At 49.0% G+C, this 12,046-nt stretch overlaps 2 protein-coding genes across 3 annotated transcripts in view; both read right to left on the reverse strand.

Moving 5' to 3' along the window:
* Positions 1–12,046, reverse strand: part of SLC14A1 (solute carrier family 14 member 1 (Kidd blood group)) — a 118,369-nt gene that overhangs the window by 87,622 nt on the left and 18,701 nt on the right. The gene's annotated exons all lie outside the window — the stretch shown is intronic.
* The window catches only part of SLC14A2 (solute carrier family 14 member 2), a 453,812-nt gene that overhangs the window by 34,463 nt on the left and 407,303 nt on the right, over positions 1–12,046 (reverse strand). For both annotated transcript variants that reach the window (XM_081801317.1, XM_081801316.1), the window contains 4 exons: positions 10,874–11,054; positions 9,731–9,920; positions 5,223–5,351; positions 1,639–1,831 (listed from right to left, as the gene is read on the reverse strand). In XM_081801317.1, the coding sequence (XP_081657443.1) occupies positions 1,639–1,831; positions 5,223–5,351; positions 9,731–9,920; positions 10,874–11,054 (693 nt within the window). The remainder of the gene's footprint in view (positions 1–1,638; positions 1,832–5,222; positions 5,352–9,730; positions 9,921–10,873; positions 11,055–12,046) is intronic.

Raw genomic sequence — 12,046 nt, forward strand, 5'->3', positions numbered from 1 at the left:
TCTGTCTTTTCCATTCTCTCCGATTTCCACCCTAACCCTGACTCCTCGTACTCCTGCCCTGGGCCCAGACAAGACTTTACAAAGATAAAACCTTTACAAAGGGTCTGCGTGGTTGGCAGCAGCGTCTGCGCTAGGGGCTCGGGAGCCTTTCCTTTTCCGAGAGGCTTCGGGGTCGGAGGGTGGCCGGCCCTGGAGGAGCCGCGGCCCACCCTGCTCTGGAGCCGTGGTCCTGGAGCTGAGCCCCCCGCAGCAGGGCTCGGCCGCGTGGTGAGGGCTCAGAAATCAGACTGTCTAAACAGTATTGAGGACATGGGTTATGTTTGCAAGCATTCAAAAGACGATCATGGAAACAATATTCTGAATTATTCCAAAAAGCCGAGCTAGAAGCAATGGGTGAAAGATGGAGGGGGATGGATTTCTGAGGAAGGTAAAGAACACTCCAGCACTTAGTAAAGGTACCCAGTGAGGGGCGCACGGCACTGAGAAGCAGAGGGTTTCACCTCACTGTGGTTGTTCTGGCCGAGGGTGCCTGTCCTGCCTGGGACGAAGTGGGAGGCGGCTCACAGCCTGGGCTCTGCAGCAGGCGTTTCATGCTCAGGCACTAGCTGCAGTTTGACCTTGGGCAGCTAACCCGCTCTGTGCCTCAGTTTTCTCATCTGGGAGCGGGGATAATGATAGTACTTACAGTATTGGGCTATTATGAGGGTTGATTAAATGAGTTCCCAAGTCCAGGGCTTGGAACAGTGTCTGGTACGTAATAAGCTTGCCCTATGAGGGGCTCTTAGCTTTCTCTATTGTTCATTAACAAGGCCAAATGTTACAATTCTGTATATTTAATCTTATGTTAGATTTTTATTATATCTCTTCATCCCCAGTGTCTAGACGTCAGTAGAATAAATGAATATGCACATTTATGATAGTTGGATGTAAAACAGAGTTTCTCAACTTCAGTATTATTGGCATTTGGGGCTGCATAATTCTTCGTTATGGGGAGGGCTGTCCTGTGCATAATAGGATGCCATGCGGCATCCCTGGCTTCTACCTGCTCAATACCAGTAGCACCCCTCCCCCCCAGTTTAGACAATTTAAAAAGTATCTGCGGATATTTGCCCTGCTCAGGAGGACAAAATCACCCCTGCTTGAGAGCCACTGAGATGGAAAGTATATGCAAATTCATCCCCATCTTCTACTGCTAATATCTTTAAAATCCTAACTTTAAACATTCACTTTAGTGTCTTGCCCCTCCCCCCAGCCGTCCATCTTACTTAGTATTTCTCCCCGAACCCCACGGCTGTGTAGCATCAACTTGGCACTCGTCTGTGCGCTTGTTTACTGTCTGTTTCCCTGGGTTGGGGGAGTGTACCCTGCAAAACGGCAGAGAGGTTGTTGTCCTCTTACTCCCCGTGTATTCCTCGTGTCTGATAAAGTGCCCGGCACGTATCAGGTCTTCAATAAGGGTTCAGTGAAAGAGCATACAGAGCTGGCAGCATCTCTTCCCTGTCCTATCCTCACCCATGGCCATCATCTGGCGGAGCTGCGTCTGGAGAAGCAGAGAGCCTGGGTAATCCACAGGCTAGTTATGGAGGAGGTGTGTGACAGAAGCAGGGGTCCCAACTCCTCTGCCGCTGGGGAACTTACCAAGGACATCTCCATCTCTGTCCAGGTGATGTTGGGCACCGAAGACATGGGCTCCACCAGTGTCGTGGGGAAGAAGAGGTTGTAGTGGCCGGTGGCTGCCAGGTACAGGGTCATGGCCATGTTGAAGGGCAGCGTGAAGACCGGGAGGTCCCACCTGCTGAAGATGGAATTCAAGGCACTGGAAAGAAGTGGGCTGAAGATGAGAGAGACAAAAGGTTAATCTGTGCGCATCCTTAGGTCTACACCGTCTCATCGGCTCTGGCCACAGTGCCACCCACTGTCTCCTCTCCTTGGCATGGCCATTCCTGACTCCTTTGGGACTCTAGTGGTCCGATTTATCTGAGACTGGGAATAAAGTGTTCAATTTCAGGTGAATCTTTGAGAAACAGATTTTTAAAGTATTATAATTTGTTTGGAATAGAAACCTTTAGAAATTAAGTATTTCCTTGTTTCTTAAACCAAGAAAACGAAACAAAATGTCATCCTTAGAAAATATCATGTATTGCCTTTGGATTATCGAGATGTACAACAGCTTCTATCCTGGGCTGTGATAACATTTTAGAAGTCTGGCCTTGTGGGAGGCAGCTGATGAGAAATGACGAGATGGGAAATACTTCATTTTCCCAACCTTGAGCTCCACACACTCCAACAGCCCTGCTCCCACATCCTCTTCCTCTCTGCCTTTGGCACATGATGAAAGTGTCCCTCCTTCTTTATTGGGCCAATTCTTTCCCTTGTATTTCGGGATCCATTCTGTCTCCAAGACTTCACTCCTACAATTCTCTCCCCTCTCTCCTGCAGCTTCAGTCTCTCCTTTTTCTCTAGATCATTCTCGTAAGTCTACAACATGCTTTAGTATCTTCTACCTGTAAACATTCTCCTCCTCTAACCCGATGTCCCCTCCAGCTAGTTTGCCCCATTTCTCCGCTCCCCTTCATAGCAATTACTCCTCAAAAGATTGCTATGCCTCATCTTTCTACCCCCTTTCTTTCCTGGACCCACTTCAGTCACGTGTGCATTCTCCCCATGCCACAGAAGTGGCTCTGGTCCAGTTCACCAATGACATCTATCCTGCCAAATCCACGGCCATGCCCTGCTCCCTTCATTTGACACCTGGACACTCCAACGGGATTGAAACACCTTCTGTCTGGGCTACCACGACACTGCCCTTTCTTAGCTTGCTTCCTGCTTCTCCAGCAGCTCCTCATGACCTCTTCTTTGTAGTTATTCCCCTCCTCTGCCAGTTATCCAAATATTAGAAGATCCTATGGCTCTGCCTTGGGTCTTCTCTTTCTTCATTTTTTTCTGGGTGATATCCTTTAGTCCCATGGATAAAATATCTTCTGTATGCTTCTGCCCTCCAATCTTGACCGTATCACAAAGTTCTGGATTTGTACATCTAGTTACCTCATCGACATCTCTCCTTGGAAGTCTACAGCCTAATATGTCCAACAGAACTCTTGATTTGTGCCCTGTCTCCCACCACCAACCTGTTTTCCTCTTAGTTTTGTCCATCAACCCAGCTGCTCAGCCAAACTGTAGGAGTATACTGAATCTTCTTTTCTTTCTTACCCCCTGTACTCCATAGCTTCCCAGCGAGTCTTGTTGCCTACACCTTCCTTAAAATACACTCCAAGCCCAACCGTTTCTCACCACCTTCCTGTATATCACCCTTGTCCAGACCATTCTCATCTCTCCGTGGGTTCCTGACGATGCTTTCAGCATCCACTCTTGCTCCAGTTAAAATCCATTCTCCACACGGCAAGAGTGATTTGTTTAAATTTAAACTATATCCTATCACATCTCTGCTTAAAACCCTTTAACTACTTCCCATCACAGTTGTAATAAAAATCAAAAAGCTTACTGGATCCTCAAAGTGAACAGGGTCTAGCTCTCACTTCCTTCTGCCCACTCCTTCTTGGTTCACTGGGCATAACCGCCCGCCATGGTCTTGCTTCCTGAACACAGGCACTCCTCCATTTGGGGTCTGCACCAGAGCTTCAGAGGGCAGCTGCCTTTTATCATTTAGGGGAAAGCACCCTCATTCCCTCTGCATAGTGGCCTTCCCTGACCACTCATGTCTGGAATCACTCTCTGTCCCGCTCACCCTTGTTTTGCTTTCCTCACAGCACTAATCAAATCTTGACAAGATCTTTTTAATTAACTAGTTGGGGACATTGTTTCTATCTTTGTCAAGAAGAACATAGGCTCCAAGAGGATGGAGACCGTCTCTTGTTCACAAGTATCCCCAGGATCTAGAATAGTCCCCGCACATAGCAGGCACTCAGCAAACATTTGTTGGATAGATCTGGAAAATGGCACTACTAATACCTACCTTATGGGTTGGATTTTGGGTTCTACATGAATAGATTAGTGAACACACTGGAATAGCAGCACAGAGTTGGGTGCTCCATGATTTTTTGTCTGTTAAAGTGGGGAGTGGGCACTGTAGACAAAGTGCCACCCAGTGCAGAATGGCTGCGGAGCTTGCTGAGGGGCTTCATCTGTGTTGTTATAAGCAAATGTGTGCAAATGAAGACGAGGTCTGCTACTCCTGACATGGGGACAGGCGGGGACATTGAGAAAACTCCACAGAAATGACTGCTATAGCTTTTTGTCCCAGTGGTTTCAGAAAGACAGAAACCCTAAGAAGAAACATAAATTGCCCAGAATGCTTGATGTAGTAATTTATTTACAAGCACTACTAAAAAGTAATAAAACAGTACTTAAACTAAATTAAACTAACTGGTTTTAGTAACTCCAGACACCGAAGAAAGACATGTACTTCTTAGAGATGTTAAAAATTCGTCAGCCTCTCTTGGAGCTGCGGGGCACAGAATGGACAACGCGGATCACCTCAGGCTCCTGCCCTCAGGTGCTGGTGGCCTCAGGCACCACAGACCTGCCTCAGACACAGGTGAGCTAAGGCCTAGCATGAGTATTTGTTTCCAAGACCCTTCCTCCTGACTTATTCCTTTGCAAAATGAGGTGATTGCACAGCAAGATCTTAACTTATGCTTCTTGTTCAAAGATTCTGTGCTTTCACTGTAGATATCCTGCTCCAAGAGAGCTCTAATTCTGTCCCCAGTGAGTTTTTAGCTTTTCTGTCTATTCTCAGGCCACAGTTTAGATGATTCCCAGGAAGCCTGGAGACTCTGGGTTCATCATCAAAAACTTTGTAAAAGTGTGACCTGGGGCCAGTTACTTAACCTCTTCATGACTTGGTCTTCCCTTCTGTAAGCTGGGGACAATAGTAACCCTACCTGGCTTTGCACTGTTCCTTGGCTTGTAGGAAATCCACAGTAAATGTTAGCCATTATTATTAAAACTATCAGTCAAAGAAGATTATTAGCACCATAAAAAACCTGTGCTCATTGCTGCTCTAAAGGGTCCTTGTTATTCCAAAATAAAAAAATGATCTGCTGTGTTGCAATCAGATTCACGGATCTTCACTGTGTCCTGTGGGACAAGCCAGCCTGATGATGAAGCACTGGGCTCCAGGGGGTCCATGTCCCTGTCCAGTGTAAGACGCAAGCACCCCGGGGCCCCGTGGGTCTGTGAGCAGAAGGAGTGAGGTGTCTCACCAGGTCATGGCTGTGAAGGTCACAGGAAACAGAAGCCACCAGTAATAGTCCCACTTCTCCGAGAACACGGCCATGAGCAGTCCCACCAGCATCCCGTTGTATCCATGGAGGCCGGAGGCGATGGCAGACCTGGGGGTGGGGGGAGAAGGGACAGCTACTTTGCATCTGAATTTGGTGGTGCTTGTAGGGCCCCCCTTGGTACTACTAGAAACAAGTCAGCTTACTCCTGAATGTTGGGTAGTCACAGAGCTGCCAGAACCTTCCCAGATTACCCCCCCCACCCAGCCCTGATTACCCTGCTGTTCTAGAATTAAGGCTTCTCACTGTGTCTGAGCTCTCCCCTCAGGTTCTCAGGGGTGGGTGTCTCTGACTGCTAAGTATAGTGGGAGATCTAACAGAAACCTGAGTATGACACTGGGGAAGGGGGGTGTGTGTGTGTGTAGGAGACAGGGAGGAGGGGAGTAAGGGAAAGAGGAGGAGAGAGTGCGTTCTGACTGCATGGTGTGAAGCTGTAATTGTCACCTGTCTTCTCTCCAAGGATGACAGTGTGTCCCAGAGTGGACGAGCTGAGCCCGCTGGGGATGTGTACGTGCCTCTCCCCTCGGCAGGGCAGGGAGAGGCCCAGAGGTGGGGAGAATCCAAGCCCGAGTCTATCCTCTCTTCATTTCATCAGGGAAGTCTATGTGCACCTCAGCTTCTCTCCCGGATGTTAACAACACTGCCCTTGACCCTGGCCATAACTCTGCTGGCTGGGGGGACAGGGAGCAGGGTAAGGGAGGGACTGGGCCAATCCCTGCAAGACCCCTGCCTGAGCTTGAGCTTTGTGTGCTGTGCTCTGTCCCTGTCCTTGACTGGAAGTTGCCCAGGGTTGCTCAGGCTGGAGCTCATCCATCTGAGATCAGTGTAACAACAGACAACAGCGTCCGTCTGGTGCACAGAGGGTTCCAGGCCTTGCCTAGCTGTTGAATGTCTGTGTGGGAATGCTAGAGCTCTTCACCGACTGATCGTTCGTGCCCAGCAGGGGCATCTAGAAGCACAAGTGCCCTGAGAGGGAGGCAGGGAGCTCTGGCTAGAGAAGGCCTCCTGCCTGGCAGAGGCCATGGCTTAGGTCCGGAAGGAGGGGAGCCTCAGCTCTGGAGGGGCCAGGAGAGCCGCTCAGCTAGTGGTGCGGGGAGTGGGGCAGCCGGAGGGCGGGAGGGGGAGTCTCTAGACAGTTGCCAACAAGAAAACCTGAGCACATGGCCCTTGTGGGGGGACACTTGTATGGGACACGGGACAGTGGGTGGGCTGCTCCCGAGGCCATGAACATATGGGGCAGCTGGGGACAGGTCGGGGGGCTGGGAGGGAAGACCACTGGGGTTCACAATGCTCAGGACTAGGATATCTATCTGAGAAGCAGAAACCCATGTTTGGGAAAATACTTAACTTTTAGGTGTGATTGCATTTTGTCTACACTTTCCCATTTCTGTTCAGTGTTAGAATTTAGGATTTTTTTGGTTTTAATACCAGTTGCTTCAGGCAAACTGGGCAAAGATGGCTGGCCCCTCGTTGGGGCCTGGCCAGTAGCCCCAGGGGCAGGGTATAGGGGGAATAGTAGGAATCAAACAAGGGAGCCCAGGGGAGACAAGATTAGGGCCATATCTAAGGGCTGCCTCCATAGTTGCCCCTCCCTGGTGACATCCCCTCCCAGGACACTTCTCTACCAAACCTTTGGTGGCTTTTGGGTTTGGTTGTCAAAATGAAACTCATTACCTTACGTCCCACTCTGACCATCAGAAATACAAAGGTAGGTTTAACCCTAATGCCAAAAAGGTCTTCATTAGGACCACGTTCCATCGGGACACCGCAGCATTAGAGTTGATGACCTGGAGTTCCTCTCTGTGAAGTACAGTCTCTGGGCTAGTGGGGGTAGGGTAGCAGGGATAAGGCGAGACATGGGATTGATGGAGGAGGAGGCAGGGAGTAGGACTGGTGGACAGGAAGTAGGGGTGGTCAGGGGAATGGGGGTAGGGGAGTAGGGATGGTGGAGAGGGACAGTGGTGGTTATGATTAGAATATGGAGCATTCAAAATGACTTCCTGTCCTGAACATGCTTAGAACATTGCCAGGGAGAGAAGCCTCAGAGAGCAATTAGAGAACCATCCCATAGAGTTATTGGGGTATGTTCTGGGGTTGTCCAGTGAGAAAGGAGGGTTCGTTCAGAGAGCACTGAGGTAATCAGGGGTGGCTCCCTGTAGGAGGGGGATTTGAAAGGATAGTAGGATTAGATAGGCAGAAGCAAAAGTGCTTAACTGGGAATAGTGGGATACTGAGTGGGAATATGGTGGGGCCCATCAGAGAAGGCTTTGGAAGCCAAACTGGCATATACTTGTCTTAGTGAAGATGTTTGGGAGGATTAGGCAGGCGTGGTTGGTGTCTCCCCTGTAATACTGAGGTCCATGAAGCAGCTCTGTGAATGGCCTGGCAAGTTTACCAGTAGATTATGGTTGGGAAGAAAGTCGGAGAATCAGACTGTCTGCGCAGGAAGGGACTCTGGCTCCTTGAAGGTGAGCTAGTGAGTTGTAGCTCTCACAGACGAGGACAATGGGGCCAGGAGGGGAAGCACTGGCCCAAGGTCACATAGCTAAAGAGGCAGTGGGCTGGACAGAGTTCGGGTGAGTTTTACCAAACAGTGATGAAGCAGTGAGACCAGAGGTAATCCCGTCAGGGGCCCAATTCTAAGCCAGCTGGCCCCTGAGATGGTAAGGAGGAATAGGGAACCTACTGGTTGAAAGAGAGACACAAAATCCTGGCTGGAGCCTACTTTTTATGTCACACACAGACCTGCACCCCAAAGAATTCAGCTTCTCATTCATCCAATTTGGAATGGCCTCCTGGGGTCCCCCAGGGCCACCTGAGAGGTGCATGAATGGCTTCTCAGGGGAGACAAGTCGACTCACAAATTTGCCTTAGTGGCATCTGGAATGTCAGGTGCACCCGGAGGCAATGTGGTGTTGGTTACAACAGTCAATTCTGATTACTCCCCATCCTCTGGGTTCACCAGGGAGCCTCTGGCCTTGCTGTCCACACGGTCTATGTGACAAGGAGAGCACTCACCTCAGCCTAGAAGATGTGGGCCATGTGTCACACCCCGAGCCCGGCCATCCACTCATTGTGGTACCTCCCCGTCTCCTTTCTCTTACTTGTGAAGTGTGGACCCTCTTACCTTCACTTTCTGCCTTGTGAAGTGGCCGTCAGAATCATGATAGTGCATGATAGTGCTTTTCAATCTCTTGGCAGTAACCCACGGTAAGGAGGGAATGTACTTGGCAGCATGACCCGGTTCTCTCTCTCTGTCCCCCTGTGCATCTCCCCCACATATCCAACACATCCCAACATTAATGAAACAAAAATTTCACAAAACATTGACTACATATGAATGACTCTAATCTGTTTTATTCTATTATTTTAATTTTTAAAAATGCTGTTGACAATTAATTCATGATCCACAAATGGATGGGTGACCCCCAAATTGAAAAACACTAAAAATATGCACATTCCCAAACTTCTCTGATCATCAGAAGCACCCAGAAGGATCTTTTTAAAAAAAACACTCCCTCCAAGACCCATTGAATGGGACTATCTGAGGGAACAGAAGTGGTTGGGCTGAAGAAGACACATTCCTTAACAGTCAGCCCAGACGATTCTAGCCACCAGCAAAGTTTGGGAACACTGGGACAGAGTGGCACAAAGTCTGAGGAAATGGTCCAGTTACATAAAATGCTACTTATTATTGTTCCTGGACTTTGTGGCCACCAGTGCGGGGGTGGGGGGGGTAATGCCTCCTGCCTCCACTCTGCCCTTCCTCTTCTCCCTCCCTTCTCTCTCCCAGGTCCCATGTTTCCAGCTCAAAGGCTGCCCTCTCTCATCCCCCCCAACACTTAGAGATGTCTGTCTTTTCTTTTTTTTTTTTTTTAAAGATTTTATTTATTTGACAGAGAGAGAGACACACAGCAAGAGAGGGAACACAAGCAGTGGGAGTGGGAGAGGGAGAAGCAGGCTTCTCGCCGAGCAGGGAGCCCGATGCGGGGCTCGATCCCAGGACCCTGGGATCATGACCTGAGCCAAAGGCAGATGCTAACGACTGAGCCACCCAGGCACCCCAGAGACGTCTGTCTTTTTAGAGCTCTCCAGTATATACTGTTTCTTATTATTCTGAGACATTTCTTGCCTCAAATAGACTGTAGGCTCCATGAGGGAAGAGCCACTTAAGTGTTCCTTTGCACCTGCCTCCCAGGGAGTGTTTCCAGAAGGATCTACAGTCAAAAGGAGCCTAGTGCTGTCACCTGCTGTGAGCACAGGAGTAATTTAATTCTGTTTAATTCTATAGAGACCTCCAGTGACTGGTTCAAAGTCGATCTTCAGGAGACTTTGGGCTGGCCGGTAGGATAATGTTGGCTGATCAGTCTCATAAACATTTCTCTACCTGTCCATCTCAAGACCCCACAACCAACCAGACAGGGACCTACCTGTCCTGGTTCAAGGCGAGGGCAGTTAAGGTGGAGACCACTGTCCCTAGACCCCCGGTAATCGTCCACCAGGGATTCTGGATCAGGAGTCCTATGAAGATGATGAGTCCGCTGACAGGGTTGTTGACAAACATCACCTGAGCAGCCCCCCTCAGGACCCAGTCTGAGAACTGGAAGGCCAGGGGCTTATCTGAAAGAGACAGAGCCGTGAGCAGGGGTCGGCTTGGGCCTCCCTGCTGGACCACTGGCTGACACGGCAACCAAGGCAAACAGGGATGCAGGGGCCAGGACATTTCCTCTCATTCGGCCTGGTACCCAGCCCAAGTCTCTGAGTGGCTAGGCAATCAGTCCACAGTGGGTGTTAGCTTTTGCCATACAGACTGAGGCACCATGCTGAGACCAATTTAACGCCGTTCCAGCCATCAGCTTGGTTGGCAAGGAAGCCTCGGGAGCATTCCAAGGGGAATTTATTGGTCCAAGGGAAGGGGTGAGGAGGGAAGGAAACTCTCTTTTTGTGTTGTGCCGTATGGCTCAGTTGAGAGCTGGTATCTGAGCAGTAAAGAAAGGAGTCTGGAGAAAAGGAGCTGAAAAAGAAATGGTTTCAGCCCAGCAGTGCAGTTGTATTGAGTTAGGACCTGGGGGAAGCCAGGCCTAGAAGAGGGGACATATATTCTGCCTTGCTCTCTGGTTCGGTTTCTAGGACTGCCTCTACAGGTGTGGGTGAGGAGGATAGGGGTGTTTGTTGCAGTATTTAGTTGAGGGAAACTAGGAGAAGAAAGCCATTGAAAGGTGAGAAAGAATGTTGGAATATGGGGGAGGGGGATGTCAGTATTTTCTCGGCACATAGTAAATGGCTGTGGAACAAGGGAAGGAAAGATCACTGGGGAATGGCTCTTATGTTGCTAAAGCGGTTGTCCTCTATTCCATGTAGGGGTGAAGAATTTGCAAAGAACTAAAATCAGTGAAGTGCATTTCATTCTGAACCTGTGGGAATCCCAAGTTAGTGGGGTACCTTAGACCCACCCACGGCCAACTCAGGGCGGGAGCACTCCACCTGGGGGTCCTCTCAATAGGTGAATGAGGGAGCAGCTTCCTCCACCCAGGCCAGAGGGGGCACTGCTTCTTCCCTGGGCATTTGCTTACCTTTCAGCCAGCCCCTGCACTCCTTCATCTCCCCTGTGAGGTAGCCCACTGCTTGGAAGAGGCTGATGCCCCCCAAGCCTGCAGAGCCCCGATGGGCTGCCCCACTTTCTCTCCTTTTAGTCCTTTCGCTGGGTTTTTCCATTTTCACAATATGGCTGTCTTCATTGGATGAGCGGAGATCCTTTTAAGAGAAACCATGACAAACTATCATATAATACGTCTTTTTGAGAGCAGGGGCACTTGGGGATAGGAAAGCTTGTCAGCTGTTCTGATAAAGATAAACGATCATAAGACCCCGGTCCACTCTCTATTGCTGTCCAGGGTGCCACACGCAAGCCAGTCTTCCAGGACGACTACACATTCTTCACAGCAGGGTTTCATAAACTTTTGTGCTGTGGATCCCTTCTGTCAGTTTACAAGGCCATGGACTTCTTTCCAGAAGTGATGTTTGGAAGTGAATAAAATAAACAGGATTGCAAAGAAAACCAGTTATATTTAAAAATAAAAAAGTCTGTGATAGACATACAGGTGCGGCCAATCTAATACCTATTATAATTTCAAAGTAACAACGTGTGAGTATGTGGGGCCTCCTCACGCCAACTCAGGACAACTTTATAGGGCCACTTGAGATCCAGAGCTCACTATAGGGTCGCCTGGGGCCCTTATTGCCCAATTTCTTCTTCTGCCTAATCCTGCTGCATTTCCTCCTCTCCAAGTATTGACCCCAAAGGCACACCCCAGTAAACTTCTTACATGCAAATCTCCATCTCAAAGTCACCCTTCTAGGGGAACCCAACCTGTGACAAGGGCAACAATCCTAGTACGGATAGGGCTGTTGTTCATTACTTATGTTTATAATTCAAATAAGTGCTATAGTTCATTGGAAGCTAGTGAAATAAAGGTAAATTATTTTCCCCATCCAAGTTCATACCCCCTCAAGCCTATCTGTGGACCTCCTGGTCAGGACTGCTTGTTCTAAAACTACACTGTTCACTATCAGAGCCAATAGGACACGTGGCTATTGAGCACTTAAAATGTGGTTAATTTGACTTGAGATAGGCTCCAAGTGGATTTTGAAGACTTACTATGAGAAAAGAATGTGTAAAATATCTCAGTGATACTTTACACTGGTTAAATAATGAAATAACAATATTATATATTCATATATATTAG

The sequence above is a fragment of the Leptonychotes weddellii genome, chromosome 13 (genome assembly GCF_054177405.1).
Source record: "Leptonychotes weddellii isolate Sample4059 chromosome 13, ASM5417740v2, whole genome shotgun sequence".
Taxonomy (NCBI): domain Eukaryota; kingdom Metazoa; phylum Chordata; class Mammalia; order Carnivora; family Phocidae; genus Leptonychotes; species Leptonychotes weddellii.